Source organism: Phalacrocorax carbo, chromosome Z (genome assembly GCF_963921805.1).
Source record: "Phalacrocorax carbo chromosome Z, bPhaCar2.1, whole genome shotgun sequence".
In the NCBI taxonomy this organism is placed as follows: domain Eukaryota; kingdom Metazoa; phylum Chordata; class Aves; order Suliformes; family Phalacrocoracidae; genus Phalacrocorax; species Phalacrocorax carbo.
Genome location: NC_087548.1, coordinates 41,101,206 through 41,121,348, shown reverse-complemented (window position 1 = coordinate 41,121,348; position 20,143 = coordinate 41,101,206). Strand labels below are relative to the sequence as shown.

The following is a 20,143-nucleotide window of genomic DNA, read 5'->3' as shown; positions in this document are numbered from 1 at the left end:
CATTTTGATACAACATTTGTTCTTGGATTTGCAGTGGTTAAATCAATAGTTAATGAGGTTCGTCGTATAATTTGAGCTTGTAGTTTGTTTATGCTAGACCAACTTTATCCATACTCCAAACAAATTATCTCTTATAATCACCAGCCTGAAGATAAATCTCTAAATGTTTTTCTGATGATAGTGCTGTGGTTGGCAGGTGTTAGAAGTGCCTCCCAGGGACAAAGATTGAAGATGGGCTTGTTCTCACAAATCCTTCAGGCGAGGTTGTTTAGCTTTCTATCCTGTCATCTGCAGAGGAGCCTTGTATGGTGCCCTGCTAATGAAATCTAATAGGCAAAGGTCATATATCTTTATGAAGAAAAATGCAAAGCTGGTGAGTGATAAATGTGCTCCATGGGGTTCAATGGACGATGCTTAGTGATAAAATCCATGTTTAAACAGTGTTTCAAACGGCTTGGCATATCTCTGGTTTTTGTGCCTCAACTACTTTTTATAACAACTACTTTTTATAACAATTCTCATTACTAGTGATGCAATTAGATAAATGCAAAAACAGTTGAATATGCATGCAAAGTTGTCTATGTAATTAAAGAAATAGGTGGGGACTTTAAGTGGGTAATTATTTTTCGGTATTCATAGCATAATGACTATGATGGCTCACATAAAAGCACACAGCAGTAGTGTATTTAAATTTGAAAGCATACTAGCTATTGTGAAGATATGAAGATTTAGGTAGATTCTAACATTGGTTGTAAATCTAAAAATGTCTTTGTCAAATGTCAAAATAGATATTTTTTTTAAAAAAAAGGAATGGAAACAAAACACACCGGCATAAAATTGGAGATAGAACTTCTAACGAATGCAAGTCAGTGCCTATAAGAAATTGCTAATCTGAAGTTGAAAGGAATGAAATAAACCAGATATTGTTGAATCACTGCTGTTTTTTGAGAAGTTACCAGTTCATTTGCTATAGTTATACTGCTGAGCTAAGAGACAGTTCAATAAATCAACTCAGGCTTGATGGATTCTGCAAACCATTGCAATGAGTGCGTGGAAGAGGAAAGAAATCTCTTAGTATTCCCTCTTTGACAAAAGGGTATGCAAAGAGCCTGAATGGATGAATGGTTGATTAATTTTGCTGGAAATTTTCTTGACAGCCAGAAATGTGTTTTTGCGTAACTGTATTTGCATGGGAATTATATTGTAAGGTATGAATTATTACATATAAACTTACACCTGAGACTTAGCTGGCTAAAATAGACAGTTCCTGGTCAGTATATATATGGTTGTGATGTTTCTTGTGTTTTAATTCATCACTCTGGCAAGTCAGCCTTCTGCTTGTTACCACTTGCTAATCAGTCAACAGTGAAATCAAATATTGGATGTGATTAAATGAACCTTGTAACTGAAGTGGTAGGTTGTGGGTTTTTTCAGTGTTTTTTAATTGATTTACAACTTACAGAAAAATCAGATGAGAGTTCTTAACCTAGTATCAGAAAGCAGAATAATATAAAGGAGAATAAAAAAGTGTGTCATATGCTATGTCCACATGGCCTATTGATTAGTAAGACAGAAAAATAGTGTTTCTTTTTGTCCTCTAAGTTTCTGAGGTAAATAATGTGTTAGATTGTGTATACTATACTGTGGCTTAATATGGAGATTTTTCCTTTTAATTTTGTAGGTTTTTGTGCATATTCAGTGTACAGGTGATATTTGCTTATTAAATACAGTGCATAACAAGGTCCCTGGATTCTTTTACTTTTATGCTTTGGTTACTTATTCATGTGGTTTCAAAATGGGACTTTCCACGCACTTCACTCCAGAAAAATATGTACATACTTCAGCATTTAAAATGACCTGGAGGGAGTACATTTTAACATAGTGCAAGCGCAATTCCCTGTACTTCCCTACTTGAAACAAAAGTCATACTGTTAGGATTGCAATCCTTTCTAGTTTGCCCTTTTAATTATTTTACAGAGGCAGAGTTTTAAAGACACACTTGGAAAAGGAGGTTTAAGCCTTTAGACTTGAAAATCACATCTATATGTTTTGAGGTATTTTGTATTTTTAACAACTCCAAACTACTACTTATCCTTCAACTGCCAAAAATGCTGAAAAATGCCAGCTTTATCTTTTTCAGTCACTGTTTTCTTATTACAGAAAACATCCGTTAACAATGAGACAAATTACAAGCACTTTACATTTCTTTCCTTGAAGATGGAAATAAATCAACACTTCCGCCTTTATCTCACTAGACTAGGTGATGTACATCCCTTCTTTGATCCCTGTGCCACTGTGAAACCTTTTTTCTTCTAGCTTTTGTGGTCACAGCCATCTAATATTTTTGTGTTGTTCCAGTGGACACAACAACAGTATGCACACCATTACCTATGTTTGTTTTTGTCTTCAGGCTACATGCTTAATGTTTATCTCATGCAGTAGTGGCAGCTCCTTAATGGGACTTCATCTCCAGCCCTTCTAATCTATTTCATTCTTTGAGTGTAGGTGCACAGACCCCACCGACACCAGGGAGCATTTTTGACTGTTGTATTTCAGGCAGGTATTTGTACACATCAGTAGTCAGGGGAGGCTGCCTTGCTTATGGATAAGAATTTGTGTTCTTTCAGGTGAGTGGCAGTGTTAGCCGCTGAAGGCAGATATTCCAGCCAGAGGAGGGCTGTTCTGAGTCAAATGGGCCATTATAATATTCTTATGTTACATGGGTATCATAATGTCTTTTAAGACTCATGGAGATGCTGTACCCTGGCTGTTAAATTCAAAGCTGTCTCAGGTAGCTCTGAAAATGTGGAATAATGGAACTGAAGTTTGGCTGTTTATCTGAGCAACTTCTGTGTTTTTTTTATTTTATAAATGAATTGAGACTTTCCCATCTTTCCTGGAAATCAGGTGCTGTGCTAAATACATATAAAACATGGACATCTTTAACTAGAAATAATAAACACAGATTAAATGGCCAAGCCCAAGTTTGAATACACAGAATTTGTATTTCTGTCAAGTGCAAGAAAAACTCGTTTAGCTGTAGTATCAATTCATAAAGAGTGGATCATTAAGACACACTTATAAAATGTACCAGTGTTGTAGAAAAAGCACTGTTGCCAGTGTGAAACTGGCTAAACACACTTCTATTGAACACTGCATGATAATTTATTTTGTTTTAGATTAATTCTTCTTTCTTTGATTTTTTCAGTTATTCTGTGTTTAATGGAAATAATAGACTGTAAAAATACAGCTATTACTGATAGTAAGGTGCTAAATAGGCATTCATCACTTTATATGCGGTGTTTCACAATGCTGTAGAATTTCCTGTTTAAATTTTCTTCGGCTATTGCTTTCTTCTAATTTAAGCTTGGGATGCCTAAAGTTAAACGTCAGATGTGACTGGGGTCTCTATATAGCTCTATATAGCTCTCAGATGCCCTTTCTCCAGCTCTTTGGTTTAGGTCCTAATACCAGTTTCTCTCTGGACACTTTCCACAGCAACATAAAGAAAGCAGAATTAGCTGCTATTTTTCTTCTTTTCAGAAGACTGGTAACTATTAGTACAGCAGAGCTGCTATTTTGTAGTTTGAAATGCACATCAGAAAAATGCAATCTTTCCTTAAAGAAAAGATGGTGAATTTCTAATAGAGCATTTTTACCAGTGGCATTCATACGAAAAAGAGGTAAAATAGTGAATATACTTGACTGTGTTTCTGGAGTCTGATAAACACCATACTGTTTTCGTTTTTAGTGACCTTACCTGAAAATTTTATAAAAAATAGTGTTTTTCTGCTTTTTGGCCTTTTTTTTTTTTTTTAGTGGGGGGCTTTAGTAATTAGCTGGATTTACAACAAATGGCACACAGACTGCTAGCTCTGCATGTGTGCTATAACATTGGTGTTTACCCTATTATATTGCAATTTAAGTATGTCATAAAGTTTTATCAGCGATCACATAGAAATAAACTGGAATGCAGAAGTACTGACCATGAAATATTAAGAGAATACAGTGTGAAGCAGTATGTATCAACTTCTGTATTGTGATAATTGCTTTGGTTGTGAAAATTGTAATGGGATACAGTGATATTCCTCATTTATATTTTGTGATGGCTGGGTATTTTTAGCAAATGAGTTGTCAGCAGAAAGGCTTCATTAGACCCATCAGGGTATCTGCCCATGAATAACGAATCCCAAACTGTACTGACAGTTTCCTTGAGCCAAAATGATGGAGCACCTCTGACAAAAGCCATATTGTGCTCTCTGTGAGAGGAGTATGAAGAACAAAAGAGACAGTTTGTTCTTAATTTGGTCAGGTTAATATTGACACAGTTAGCTTAGAAAAATCAGAACTGTGTGTAATATACATTTACAGTGATCACTTGGGCAATTAGCTGTTGGCTTCATGAATCAGGAAGTGTTGCTAGAGATGGAGAAGTTAGAAATTCTCTCTGGGTATTTCTTGGAGATTTTGCTTCTTTTAAAGGAACACCCATGGCTGTAATCATGTTAATTATTCAATTAGAAAAAGAGATTCCTATGAGAAAATCAAGTTTCAGAGAAGGAAGTTTCACAATAATATACAGCCTACATAAAACGGTGTTTCTCAACAGTAATATCTAATAACTGAACAGGTTATGTTAAAAAATCCTTAAGAAGTCTGGATTTCTTAAACATGCTGTTTATCTGGATGATAAAAAGATATTTGTCATTCAGAATGTGGACCGTATTGTTATGTTGTAGCATTGCATAAACTATCTATATGCATTAGACAAAACAAATGCACAATTTTATTACAAAGACACTAAATTTCTCCAGTATCCATATTGCTGTTAAGTATGCATTTGCACAGTTAACAGCATTTGCAAAATATATTTACTACCAGATTCTATTTATTTCAAGGATATTATATTTCAAGTAAACTTACAGTCCTTTATTTTTTTGTCATAGGTTACTTAGATGGCATTACAACAACTAGTATTGTTTACAAATACTGTTTACCTGCTGTACACTACGCAAATATTAATATTTAAGCCAGCCCATGCTAATGAAGTAAGGAAAAGTAGTATAAGAAGAATGGCTGGCTGACCTTTGTCATGGTTTGGCTGTATGGCAGTGTAGTTCTACTATCCTAATTCATCAACAGTATATTTTACAGTGCTTGTAATTTATTTGGGATGTAGCAGCTTAACTGTTGAAATGATTAGCATTTTTTCACTTCTGAAGAAATGCTTCCTTATCTGTTAGCATTTACAATAAATGCAACATTCTGGTTGTTTACTTAGGTTAGCAAATTTGTGGAAGTCTCTCCGTATGTCTGCTATGTCTTCCAATATATAGTCTTTGTTATAAGAATTTCTTGTTTGCAACTGTCTGTATTTATTTGAATGTTTCAGTGCTTGTGAAGGGAGTATCTGAATTCTGTTGTTCGTACTAGTTTAAAAGAGTAAACTTTGTGAATGTTTGGGGGAGGGATAGGATTAAACTAAGTTTTAGAAAAGATAATAAAATTAATAGAATTTCTTAAAATTAATGACATTACTTTTTCTTATTTTAAAATTAATAATTTCATATTTTGATTAATAATCCAGTCAACCAAAAAAATTAATGAGATAGTCATGATGCTGTAAAACAGGTAATCTGATCTTGTTCAGCACCATTTTCCAGCAAATTCACTCTTTGTCCTATTCTTTTAATGAGGTCTGTTTGCCTTGTGTTTCATTTATGAATGCACTTAGTGAAGTAACAACTTAGGAGTAACATTTATTGTTGATTATTAAAATGACTGTTTATGGGAAAATTGAGTAACTTATGTTGTCAGGTATTAATTGAATATTAATTGTTGCTTATGAGAAGCTTGCATCTTATTCCTCATGCCACAGAATTAATAGGGTCTTAGGTTTTACACGTTTGCTGAATAATGACTTTTTTGTCAGAAAGTTCTCTCACTGACAGGCTATGGTATGAAGTAATAAATGGGATGTGATCAGCATCATTTTGCTTGACTTGGACTGTGTTCTGACATGCCTTAATTATTTCCTCAGTATTATTGCTGACTGGATGTCATTGTAAAACATCTCTTGCCCTCATGCACTTCTAAATCCTCAAAGAATTTGCATGTTTTCTTTAAAGAAGTTTTCTCTCAATGCGGTGTATTGTTCTGGCACACCTAAACCCGTTCCCATGCTGCTCTGAGCAGTCTCATCAGTTGATAGTGTTGCACCAGGTGGCGCTGGTCCATTATGATCCCAGTAAGAAAGGCATGCAAACTCGGTAAGGTATCTCTTACAACACTGTTTATTAGAGCTAAGATTATAAGGAGAAAACACTGTAGACAATCCTACATCCCTTCAGGGGGTGGGAACCCTGAGGGGTGTAGCACTGAATAAGTTTCCCAATCACGCACAGCATGCTGGAAACACCCTATTCATAGAAGAGATTTCCACCTTTTGGTTATTTTAGCTATTATAGGATTTTCTTACAAGGAGGCAATTCCATTCTTCATTTCTACTGTCAAACAGAAAGGATGTTCATATGAAAACTTTCTGCAGTTTTAGATAAAGGTAAGGATACACAGGTGATGTAATTGCTAGGAGCAAGTGGATGTTCCTGCAGGCTTCTCTGGTACAGTTAGCAGGCCAAGCTTATTCTGTGCCCAAGGAGTATGCGTAGCACAACACAGCCCAGAAGCTAAGCTGTATGTGAAGCACGGAGAAAAAAAACATGTAATACATAACTGATCTCCTCCTGCAGCTTGTACGCAATGCAGAGGGATGAGTAACCTGCTCAGAGTTAATCTTTGTGCTTCTCTCAGTCATCAACATGCTGAGAACCTGAAGAAGAAAAAAATACACACTCTGAATAATAGTTAAGTTTGAGAGCATTGAAAAAATTGAGAGAACTTCAAGTAGATGGATCAGGTAGTTACGTAGGTAGTACATATCTGTTATTGTTTATATTAATGTAGCCCAATGTGAAGCTTTTCCAATTGTTCCACCAGGGATACATACTTGGCAACTTCCCCACTTACAGCGACAGACTACTGGATCACCTGCTGCTGTATCAATTCCTCAACGTTGCTCTTGATCATATGACATAAGCTGACAAAAAACCGGGTAGGAGGAAAATTCAGATTTTAGTACTTTCAGGGGTTTTACCATGGCCATTTACATCTTTAGCTCCTGCTCTGACTGGTAGAACTGACCTTTCACTGTATGGCATTTGGTGCCACAGCCTTGCTGTGGTAGCTATTCCCAGCAACAAATAGCTGTTAACATGTGAAAGTTGTATCTTCTTCTATTCATAATCTTGTTCTATGATGGTCTAGTGGTCCTTGTCTTTAAACTCTAGTAATATACCTCTGACCAGCCTGCATGTACATATTGACTCTCCAGTTGGCCATGGTTGTGACAGGCGTTTTTCCTTGCCATGTAGGCAGGTTAAGAGGTTCCTCCCTCAAAATACTGCAGAAAGCAGGATTTTTGGTACTCCCCAACCTACCACTTTTTGAGTGCCAAATACAGGCTGAGATGATGGTGGGTATTATCACAGTCAAAGTCACTCTCATGAGGCTTCCAGCGCACTCATGTGATTTTAATAGTAAATTTCTAATTCCTTGCATGTTCAGCTGATACAAGCAATATAGAAGATAAAATATCATGAGGCTTGAAGGCTGGACATTTTTTAGAGTGATCAATTATTTACTTTATGTACAGCCATAAAACACCTTGCAGACTTGATCCTTGCTTGGTCCATGTCCTTCCCTATGACTTCCCAATCTTCTTGAATTGGCTGTAAGTGGGTAATTGAGATAAGGTGTTATCGGGGGTTTGCAGATGGTTTTGAATCTGGTCTAATTCAAATTTTTTTATTAAAATAGATTTTAATTATTCTAACTGCAGTTAGCAATGGGATAACTGAAGTACCTATTCTGTACTTAAACACATTTTGGTACTTTTTCTAATATACTCAATACTTAGGTCTTCAGAAAAATGTTATTAGTTTGGATGCTCAAACCTTATTCACCATAATTCTTCACCATAACCCCCTACTCAAATTTCATATCTGAATGTCCACCAGTAAACTGACAGCTAACTGAATTTGTGCATTAATCTGCGTTAATTTCACCTAAAACTTGTTTTCAGGTGCTATGCGAACATCCAAGTGGAACTTCATCTCTAATCTTGGAAAAGAATCTACTTCCAAAGCATTTGGCAATCAGGATTTTTTTTGTTTTAAGTTTCATTTACAGGGAGGGAGATGCATTTTGTGGACACATTTGAGTAGATTAATAAATAGTATTTGTACATATGTAACCAAAACAGTAATTTATCAGGTAGGAGACAGATGCAGGGGAATAACACACCAATCTGCATATACTGTTGTGTTGTATTGATGATGAACTGCTGTTTGTTCAGGGACAGTGTAGCTTGGCAGCATCAGAAGAACTATTAGCTAGAAGATTACAAAAAAATTAACTCAAATACAAATAGCAAAAACATAAAGGAGAAAATAACATTTCTAAGACTTTGTTCACTGGCAGTTATCTGAGGACTGAAGAAAGACATTTATGCTTTGTGCATTATGTTCCCAGGTAAAAAAGAGGGATGTATGATTTGTGTTGCAAAATCTAGATAATTCAACATTAGGCTAGTCCAAGTATAAATGAGAACAGGAATGGCAAATGCAGTGTTTACCTCCAGTGTATTTGTTTCGAGGTGTGAAAATAAGCATTTTTTTGACACAAAGAGATTTTTAAACTAGTTTGGCTCACTCTGTCCTTGTTTGGGGGTTATTGTTTTGAAGACCTGCACGGAATTCAAAGAGCAGCAATAAAGGAATGGAAAAGATTTTTATAATCAGTGATAAATTTGTATACAATCATGCAACATCGTAGTGGATATCTATCTACATATATATAAAGGGCTCCAAAATGAAGTTAACACATACAAGTTCCTTTTGAGTGCCTGATTTTGCACCTCAATACTATTCTTGTAACATCTATTATTTTAAATGAAATATTGACATGACAGATTTAATAAAATATTTTTATTTTTCTAATAAAAAATGATTTTTATTCAAGAAATAGCAGTAGCCCAATACTTTTAAGCAACACTGCAAAAGCAAATAGAAAGAACAAGTAAGAATTCTGTTTCAGCAGTACTTTCAAGAGGGCAAAACCTACATTTAGTATTTTAGCACTCTTCAGAAATAAAACTCCATTACTGTGTTGTGAGACCAGTTCTTGATGTTTTTCTAAGCACATAGGTGTTTTGACAAATGGAACAGAATTCTCTTGCCAGTTACAGAAACACACGATTATTAATGTTTCTGGCTATTTTCAGAAGGAAAATATTTTCAAAGAAAAGATGTTGACATTTCTTTTAATTTCTTACCACATTTCAGGACTGCGTGTTACACAGGAGTCTTGTTGGTGATCTGAAAGCATTCACAGATAAATATGGGTTTGATGTACTTGTCATTTTCGCCAGCTGTTTGTCAGATGAGAAGCAAACAAAACGACAAATAGCAGTATACTCGGAAAACTTAGAGCTAGGCAATCAAGTAAGTACCTGGAAAAAAGAATCAAATAATGTCTTCCCTGAAAAGAAATGTTTTTTTTTACATTAATATATACCAAAGTCTTGAATTATGAAGTGGGGCCAAAGAGTAGCAACTGTTCGCTGGCATCTGAGGAGCTATTTGAAATGGCTGCATTATTTATATGATGCAAAAATGAAAGATTGTGATATTTATGATAGTTTCGGGCCAGCCTAGTAGAAAAAAAGTTTACAATTATAAGAAACCCAGGAAGAGGTAAGATTTTTCAATTTAGCTAAAACGGAATGAACTTTTTAAAAATTTTTTTGCTAGTTTTGACTTGGTTTTGTATTGTGATCTACACAAATGAGTTTTTGGCAGTGAGGGCTGAGCAAACACATTGTAAATGGTAATGACCAGAAATCATCTATGTGTATGTTATTGCTAAAGAATTTAAGCTCTGAAATGAAGCCAAATTACTGCAAGGATGTTCATTTATCCAAAGCCAGGTGCTGTCCTTTTTTTTTTTACTATATTTGTCCCCGAATCATAGAATCATTAAGGTTGGAAATTACCCTTAAGATCATCGAGTCCAACCGCTAACCTATCACTGCCAAGTCCACCACTAAACCATATTCTCAAGCACCACATCTACCCTTCTTTTAAATACCTCTATGATGGAGACTCCACCACATCCCTGGGCAGCCTGTTCCAATGCCTGACAACCCTTTTGGTGAAGAAGTTTTTCCTAATGTCCAACCTAAACTTCCCCTGGCGCTCTTTGAGGCTGTTTCCTCTCATCCTATCGCTTGTTACTAGGGAGAAGAGTCCAACCCCCAACTCGCTACAACCTCCTTTCAGGTAGTTGTAGAGAGTGATAAGGTCTCCCCTCAGCCTTCTCTTCTCCAGACTGAACAACCCCAATTCCCTCAATGGAAGGAAGTGGAAGAAAACATCTCAGTGGCAACTTTTTGAACCTTTTTCTCAGTCTTAAAAACTTCTGATTTTAGGGACAGGTACCTAAACAACTCTGTTACTTTCAAGATCAGTATAAATGTATTTGTTTTATGAATCTAATTATCCTATTCTAGAAATAGTTTTCTTATGTACCCTTACATATTTTATTTATTTTATTTAGATTTCTTCAGGCAACATGTAAACATTTATTTGGATTTTCCTTTACTAATGAAAAGTGAACTTGAAAGTATAATTTAAAGTAAATATTCTGATGCATTATATAATACATATTTTGTACTGATCTTGTCCTTTAATACTCCATCTATTTAGGGGATCAAAATGGCCAAGAAATAGATTAATAGGAATAGACAGATATGGCTGTATGACATGGTGAAGTAGTTAATAAGTACCCTTATGCCCATGATTGCAATGGCTTTTGAAACATCCTATTTTTCAACAGATCTGCTGTGAATTAGAAGAATGTCAGAATCCTTGTTTGGAGCTGGATCCTCTAGAATGTGGATGTGACCAAATTCTTATTTATCATCAAGAAAATTCTTTGGTGACCTGTGATCAAATTTTTCTTCTAGTTAAGGAAGTTATAAATAGAAGACAACCAGAAATGGTATCAAATAGTAGAACTTCCTCCACTGAAGCTGTAGCTGGAAGTGCTCCACTTTCACAAGGATCTTCTGGTATTATGGAGTTATATGGTTCTGATGTAGAACCACAGACCAGTTCTGCCAATTTTATAGAAAATCCTCAAGATCTAAATGGATCTATGCAGGCCCATGTTGATGTTAATGTAGACCTTGTGAGTCCAGACAGTGGATTGGCTACCATTAGAAGCAGCCGGTCTTCCAAGGAGAGTTCTGTTTTCCTTAGTGATGATAGCCCTGTTGCAGAAGGTGCTGCTTCCCATCACAGTCTTTTGCCTGGCTTTGATTCCTATAGCCCTATTCCTGAAGGAGCAATAGCCGAAGAACAAAAACCTCAGTCTAGAGACAATAGTGATAACTTTGATCTTTTCAGTTTTGATCTAGCACCTGTGGTTACAGCTCCATCTGAGTCATCTTCACGTTCTGTTGATTGTTCCCCAGCAGATGACTATTTCCTTAATAGTGATTCATCAGAAGGACAACTACTCACTGTGCAGAAAGAACTTGATGAGGCAAACCTGCTAGAAAATGATACAGCAAATTATTCAACTGACTTACTTATGACAACAAATGAGGAAGACAATTTAGCTGAATTTGATGAGAATCCAGGAGAAATGTGTGAGAAAACGTCAAGTTTGATCAATTTAGTTGAAGGTGATTCTTCTTCACCAGAAATGTTGAAATCTGCGGATTCAAGAATTCCACCAACTCCTATGAACAGTCTTGTAGAAACTTCACCATTAGATAATGGGCAGCCTTTATTTTTCCCACAAGATGTCATAAAAAAAATCAATGAAATAGATGGCCCAAATTATTCTCAGTCTCGGGTTCGATATGGGAGCTGGTGGGATGGCTTTGACCTAGAATCCAGAAATGCTGATACATGGAGTTCAACTGAGCAGGAATCTGTATTTCAGAGCCCTGTCTTATGGAAAGATTGTAAAGAAAGTCCCTTGCTACGAGAACATATTGATAGAAGAGCCTCGGATTCTGTATTCCTCCAAAAACAGCCAAAGCAAATGGAGTACATGAGAGCAGGTCTGTGGAATAATCAGTTTAAACAAGATAATTGGAACCATGAGAATCAAGAGAAAAACAGTGAACATTCACATTTGCAAACTGCTTCTTTAGAGGAAGCAAAGCAAGAACCAGAGAGTTTTACTGACCCATGGAAAGTCAGTGAACCAAAACTTATAATGTCAGATGTATGGTGCAGTGGTGAAGGGAAAGGTAGTCAGCGAGCTGGAGACTCTTACGAAGTCTGGGCTGAGTTTGATGGAGGAAATATTGCTATATCCTCAGAAAATGTATGGAACATGCCCAAATTGCATAAAGAAGAAAAATCAGTGAATATTCCTGAGGAATGGGCCATATCAAAAACTAGTTTATCACATTCTTCAGAAATCACAGTGGACAACAAGACTGAAAAGCCACCTATACAGGTATCTCCAGAAGTCTGGGATAAAGAAAGATATTATTCAGTAGAAGAATATGGAAAATCTGAAAATACAAATTCTGTTTTCAACAATACAAAAAACAATTCCAAGCTTCAAACAGAGGAAAAAGCTGTATTTGGTGACCCTAAACGTAGACCAAAACAATTTGAAAATATAGAGACCTGGGATATGTATGATAAAAACATCACAAAAGAAGGAACAGAAGTAGTGGTGCCATGGGAGGATACCTTCTTGTATAAACACTCAGATCTTAGTTCATCAAACATAGGTGAAGATTTAGTTGTTTCTCCACCAGACACCAATTATTCAACATCTGATTCATATATATCACCTACATATGTGGAAGATGAAAGACAAAATGAGGACAAAGATTTTGACAAAGAAACAGTTATTGAAAAAATGATAAACCCAAATTTGGCTGAGCGACGAGTTCTTGAGAATGCAAATGAAGAACCATTATCTCCTAGAAACATGCCTTTTTCAAGCACTGGAAACATAGACATCTGGAATAGTCCCCTAAATAATGTCACTCAGTTACAAGAAGGAAATTCTGAAATTACTACTCTTTCTGTCTCTGCTAAACCTTTACTTAATAAACAAATAGCTAAACAATGTTTTTCAACTGAGATGCATACCAGTGAAAATAATTTCTCTGTATCTGAAAACAGAAGAGTAACACCAATATGCAATCAAACAGTGAATGACTTGTCATCACCACCACAGGACAAATTAAATACTAGACAGACTGCAGCTGAAAATGTAGAAACAGTGAGCAGTGTTCCTGTAGAAGACACAGACATATCTACGCCAACTTCAGACACTGGGAATGGATTGGATCTGAAAATATGTGACTTAGGGATTGAGATACCTAGTAAGGAGGCAGCACAAAACACTGTTGATGTTGGTGAAAAGCTGGATAGTCAGGATTCAGTGCAGCAGATGAACTCATGGAGTTTACAGAGTGAGCAGGTTTGTAAGGAAGGCTGGGACAAGGCCATTGTAATTTCTCAAGAAGCAAAAGAGGGATATAAGAGAACAGGTGAGACAAGCGGACAGCAAATGATTAGTGACATTTGTAATAAAACAGTGCAAGAGGACAGTGAATCTACATGTAATGCGGATTCAGAAGAAAACAGGTCAATAACAGAAGTTCCCAGATCCCCAGAAAAAATGAGGAGTAGTGTTAGTTTAGAAGTGTTAGTCACAGAGAATCAGTCGTTTTATAACCAAAGTGATCCAGTTAGTCAGGAAGAGAGGAAAGTCTTGTCACAGAATAATGTAGAATCTTCTTCAAGTGCTTCTGAGGAAGGCAGAAATTATGAATCTTTTGATGACTCCAGACCACAAAATTACAATTACAGTGAAACATCACAGCTGCTTTATGAGAAAGCTGAAAAGGAGACTACAGTGACTGAGGATACAACAAGCTCTGAGATGGAAAGTATCTCTGAAAGTTCTGATAAGGGTAGCGATAATCCTGAAAATAATTCTTCTAAAATGCCCGGAAGCTCAGGCATCTGGAATGACTCTGCAAAGACTTGGTGTAACCTAGCCAGATCAATTCCTTTGATGAAAGAACCACAAGAAGAGTTGGGAGAAGTGAAAGAGGGCATACATGAAGTGGTTCCTAACCCTCCAGGCATTTGTAGTTCTGAGTTAGTATCTTTCAAAAATAGCTCAGAACTGAACATCACTCATGAAATGTCTTTCATAGATGAGTTTAAAAAGAGTCCTTCTTCTGGATATGTCAGTGTTCCCGATATTACAGATATGCCTGTGGTGGAAAATTCATTTTCACATGAAATAGGTTCTGGGAGAAATGAATACTCTGAACTTTCAGAACCTGCTAATAATCTTTGCAGAGAGTCATATGTAATGCTTAATGATAGTTTTCCCCAAACTGCTTGGAATTCACAGCCATGTGAAGATGTTCAGTCTCCTGGAACAAGTCCTGAGGCAAGTGAAGTCCTTGAAATGGCAAACACTGCAAGTAGTCTTTCAAAGGATATACAGATCAAAAGTTATTTGGAAAAAGATAAAGTATGGAGTGATTCAATAAATGATTATACACACTCAAGCGGAACAAGTCCTGATTTAAGTGATGCATCTGTGAATGTGTGGGGAGACCTTCCAGTTGCCAGTCATCACAAAAGTAGGGCTATGTGGGATATTACAAATAATGAAAATTTTGAAGGTGCTTGTAAAAGGAATGAATTTGGGAATGAATGTGAAGAAGGACTTGAAACAAGTGCTGAACAGAACAAAGTTCCTAAAAGCTTAGATTTCTGGAATGCACATGTAGATGATGATACTGTATCTTCTTTATCAAGTCCTGACATAAATGAGGATTCAGAGAATTCAGAGAATTCAGAGGCATATCCAGAAGTGATTAATGAAGATTCTACATATGAAAACAAACAGCACAAAGCATCTGAAATTGGAGAGGATTATGCTCAATCCAATACAACAAGTCCTGAAGCAAATGAAGACAATTTAGATGCAAAAACTAAGGTGGGAGAGGAGGTCCAGGTCTGCATCTTCAGTGAAAACCCTGAAACAATTAAAGCTAGGAAAGTATTGCAGGAGGACTTGGCTATAATGGAGCACAATGAAACTTCTGAATATTTAGGTCACCGGGAAACGCTTCAGAAAAAAGCTCAAGTGAGTATTTTCAGTGAAAAAGCAGGCAGCGGAGAAGACTCATATTGTTATCAAATGAATGAAGATACTACACCAACTTTTGCTGTTGGTGACAAAGAAGAGTATTCTTCAAAAGCTGTGGATATGCAGAGTATATCATTGGAAGCTGATGTAAGAACTGATCCAAAACCCACAGTAGGAACATTCAGTTTTCCAGATGACAGTTCAGAATGGTGGAATTCAGACTCTTGTGAAGAAAAACAAGTGGAAGATCAGTATTCTGTTTCAAGTCACTCTGCATCAAACCAGTTAACAAACAGTAAGGAGGACCCCTGGGGATCACCTTCACAAGATGAAAAACTAACAGATGCAGATTTCACTAATGCAGGTTATGATGGAAATCAGCCTTCCCCGCTGTACTGTGATGAAAAAGAAAATGAAAGGCAAGTACATCCCATTAATATTCCCGATAGTAAAATAAATCAAGACACTTTACGGTTCAAACAATTTGATCCTTTCATACTGGATAAAGAAGAAAGGGGCTTGGAAGAGCAGTTTTTTCCTACAGATGAAGAAAATCAACTGGCTCCACAGAAACCTTCTTCTGATGAGGAACCACGTATGCCAAAGACATCAGTTCAGGAAATAACTGTACTGGATCTACCAGAAGACAATGAGGGAAAGGTAAGTCTCATTCTTCAAGAGCAACAGCAGGACACCTGTGAAAGATCGGAAGTGCACAACTCAATGCCAGGTGCTTTCACAGTAGAAGACTTATCTTTTGGAATGACAGAGAAGTCAAGTCCAGGGTGGAGTATATTAGTTCCCCGAACTGCACTTATGCCAGATATCTTACAGGATAACACACAAGAAAGTGACCAGCTGTCTTCAGTGGAACCTGACCTGTGGACTAATGCTGAGCAGACTGTTGCTTTGAGATCAGATAGTGAAAATCCTGATATATTAAGTCACTGTGACCAAGACAATAGTTCAGAGGCATCAAGCAGTCCTGATGTGTGCCAGGAGTATGAAGCTAAGCATGCCTCTATCCTGTCTTCTCAGATCGTGGTGGAGCGTGAAGATAAAGATAGTCAGCCAGTTCATACATGGTCAAATATGAATAAAGAGGCAGATATTGTTTCAAAGTGTCAGTCAGTAATGCAGAAGGTAGAGACACTCTCTAAAAGTGTTAGGCCCCAGGACTATGATCAGGGAAGGACCAATGAATCCTATCAGCTAATCTCGTCTAATACTTGTGAGCCTCCTGAATTTGCAGTTTTGGAAGAATATGGTCTAGAAAATAAACTTTTTACTGACCCAGTTGAGTCGGCTGAAATCAACAATGACGTTTTAACACTGACATCCTCATACATCTTGAAAGACACATTCGATGAAAGTTTTACTCCTACAAGCCATCAAGGAACGCCAACTGATACAGCTCAAATAGTGACCTCCCAAATGCATTTGGCTCCCATGGATTTCACTCTACCTGATAGGGCAGAACAAAGTTTGACAGAAATTAGTGCCATGGCTGAAGTCAGAAAGTATTCTGATATTGAACATACAGCGATAACTGGTGATGAGCTAGACATGTCAGAAGAATGTGTGGATGAACCTGAGACAGAGGTAGAAGATAACATCAGGAACGCATCAGTGACTAATGTCCTGACAAGCACATGTGGTGGAATGAACATACTGGCAGTAGCAGGCAGTGAAGCAGCAGAAGGGGAATCAAAGGATAAACAGATATTCTTTCCCAAATCCTTTCTGCCTGATTCAAATAATCAGCTGGCTGATGACGTAGTGAAAGAATCTGAAGATGCAATTGAAAATTATGTTCCTGTGTTTAAGGAAATGTCCAGTGACCAATCACCAGTGGCATGTACTCCACCATCCTATGTATCTTTCGATGCTGAACCCTCTGGCAGCAAAGAGTGTGCAAAGGATGAGCTCTTGTTACAGCAGTCATTTTGTGACAGTGTTTCTTTGGAAAAACCTTTACCACTGTCAAGTCCTTCAGAAAGTGCAGAAGGCATCCTAATGACCAAAGACAGCAGCATTAAAGAGTGCCTTCAGGAAAATCGCACATCAGTACCTTTGCTCTCCAAGTCCAAAGTAACTCTAGGAGCTTCTGAGATTTCAGTAGGAAAATCTGAAGCAGAAACAACTCATCTTGACTCACCGCCAGGTGGAGATAAAAGATCACCTGATGGTAAGAAAATCTGCTTTCCAGAGCAAGTCCGTAGGACAAAGAAAGAAGGAAATGTCTGGAGTATTACTGCTGTATGATGAGGCTTTGAGTGAAGTTTGAAGTTTGTGGTCTCCCTGATGTACAAAACTGTACTTTGGGAAGACCTCTAGCATCACCCTTCTAGACAGATCTAAAGCTTTAAACATTGAAGTAGGAATGTTATTTTTGTTGTTTGTACAAGGCCTAGCGTATGCGACACTGAATCATTTCTCCCTTTAAGAATGGTTGCAGTGTTAATGTATAATCTTTAACAGCTATAATGATGATTATGATGTTATAAAATTCAAGTACACATTAACAGAGCAAAGCAAACTGAGAAGAGCTTTGTCTCACTGTACTGACTTAAAGATATCATGGTGACTGAAAAAGTAATTAAAAAACTAAAAGGAGTTTCTGTTTGCCTGTTTTTTTAGAAGCTGGCACTGGCTCCCTACTTCGTAGGGAGAGTAAGACAAGAAATTCCTCTGAGAGCCCTGAACTGAAAAGTACGGAGGGTAAGGAAGATGTGAGGATGCAGGGGCACCGAGATCCAACTTCACTGGAGATGGACTACATCCTTGTTACTGAGGAAGAAAATACACCTTCAACGAAGGATACCCTTGAAAGAAATGAAATTGATTTTGCATTTCAAGAAGCTAATGTAGCTGAACAAACAGAATCTCATGAAGGCTTTTCACCAGGCACCTTAGATACATTTCAGCCAGTCTCCATTACAAGTGAAAGGGAATATCACTCTGTTTGTGGGACTGAATGGGACTCTGTTCACTTAGAAGAGAAGAGTTCTTCCATGCCTCAAAACCTGGATGATGAAACGAGATCACAGGAAAGCTGTGGGCAAGATGAGGGCTGGGTTATACTAGACCAAAATGAAGTCAGTGATGTATCACCTGAAGAAATTTCTCTTGAGCCAGAGATGCCAAAATCAGGGTCTGGACATGCTGGCGAAGAACTGGCAGCTGTGATAGCACAGGAATCAATTCTTGATACTCAGGCAGAATTTCAAGTAGAGAGTCTCCTTCAGAAATCTTTTGAACATGAGGGCTGTTCTCCTTCGGACAGCCTGATTACTGAGGATGAGAGATCAGGCATTGCAGGAACACATGTGTTGCAGGTGGCTGTCAGTGATGGGGCATGGGAAACACGTAGTCAACAGAGACTTGGAAATAATGTAGCAATAGAACATGAAATGAAGGAGGAAACAGCGCTTCTCAACAGTGAAAGAGAACTGAGTCGAAAATCAGGGTAAGGCAAAACCAACCTGTTTCAATAGTCTTCTGTTCACTTGTTATCAATGTTGTTGAAGTGTATGATGTTATGAACAGATGGCAAGACTATATTTACATGATTTAAATCACTGTATCCCTCCCTTTGTAAAAAGAGATTCTTGGTTCTTGGTTGCTTGTTATGAGTCAAATTAGGTATGTTTTGCAATGCAGGAAGCTTGTAAGGCTGCTTACCTGCAGGAATAATTCTGTCTTCCTTCTGTGAAATCCCATAGATTTCATAATCTACCTTTAAATCTGAAACATATGTGGCCAGGGAATGCAGGGGAAACCCGATACTGATGATGTTGCGAGTCCAGATGCAATGCCAGTGATGAGATTGTGGAGAGATCTAAGTGAAGCACTATTTATGTCTCATGCAAAACTGCTGGGAAGGAAGATAGGAGGGAGTCGAGACCCAGGGTCAGAAAAAGGTGCTGCTTGTAGTGGAAAGAGAAGGATGATGGAAAATTGTGGTCCTTGTGGTTATTTCCAAGCTGTAGTCTGCTCAGAGCAGCATTTCTGTCTTTTTGGACTGGGCTGGCAATTGAGGCAGTTCACGTGTATTTTGCATCTGCCTTTGGGTGGAATTGCAGCCTTTGTGCTGACAGCATTACTGCTGCCTGCTGTCTCTCTGCTGTGTCACTAGATGCAAAGAGAGATTGACCCTCTTAACTCTATTTACTGTAGTGTATTGAAGAGAGTGCTTCTGTTGACTCCTTATCTTTGCAAACAGGAGGTTGAAACTGCTACAATGGACTCCTAGGGTAGCCCCAGAGATGCAACTGTGGAAGTCTGACCTCATTTCTTCTGGCCATCTGCAACTGACATGCTGAAGTTTTACAAAGAGGAACCTAGCATTGTGTTTATCATTGAAATTCTTGTGAGCAGTAAAAAAATTCCAAGTACAAATAAAACTAGGGGGAATAACTGCTTTGTACTTGTTATTACTTTTAAACTGCACCTATGCAAAAGAACTTATGTGGTATGAAACATGTGGAAACATATTGTTTGTGTGAAATGCAAGACTGATTTTTTACTTCTTTTCAAATTTTTCCCAAGCGGTTGTCAGTTCACTGTAGAATACACAATGCATTCACAACTTCTACTATCAGGTTTTAATTAGCTTGCAATTTATTTTAGGCTTTATTTTTTGAAATTTTCACTAACAGTTTTGAAGTTTTAGCAGTAGGCTTTTTTCCATTGAAGGTGGCATACCTATGTATGACAGTATAACCCTGATAATAGCATGTACAAATAATCTGTGATAGAAAAGCACAGCTTTTTGCTAATTCCTCCCATCACAAACAGTTCACATTTTCTTAAGATTTCAAGGAATGAATAGTTCAATAGCTGTGATTTATCTTCCCCCAGACTTGTT

General features: G+C 37.3%; 1 protein-coding gene across 3 annotated transcripts in view; it reads left to right on the top strand.

Moving 5' to 3' along the window:
- PRUNE2 (prune homolog 2 with BCH domain) overlaps window positions 1-20,143 on the top strand; it is a 144,840-nt gene that overhangs the window by 70,980 nt on the left and 53,717 nt on the right. For 2 of the 3 annotated variants that reach the window (XM_064438312.1, XM_064438311.1), the window contains exons 1-2: window positions 11,047-17,461; window positions 17,914-18,742. In XM_064438312.1, the coding sequence (XP_064294382.1) occupies window positions 11,116-17,461; window positions 17,914-18,742 (7,175 nt within the window). In that variant the 5' untranslated portion in view covers window positions 11,047-11,115. Of the gene's footprint in view, window positions 1-9,401; window positions 9,561-10,953; window positions 17,462-17,913; window positions 18,743-20,143 lie in introns of those variants that run through there. The other variant, XM_064438313.1, reaches the window with a different exon arrangement.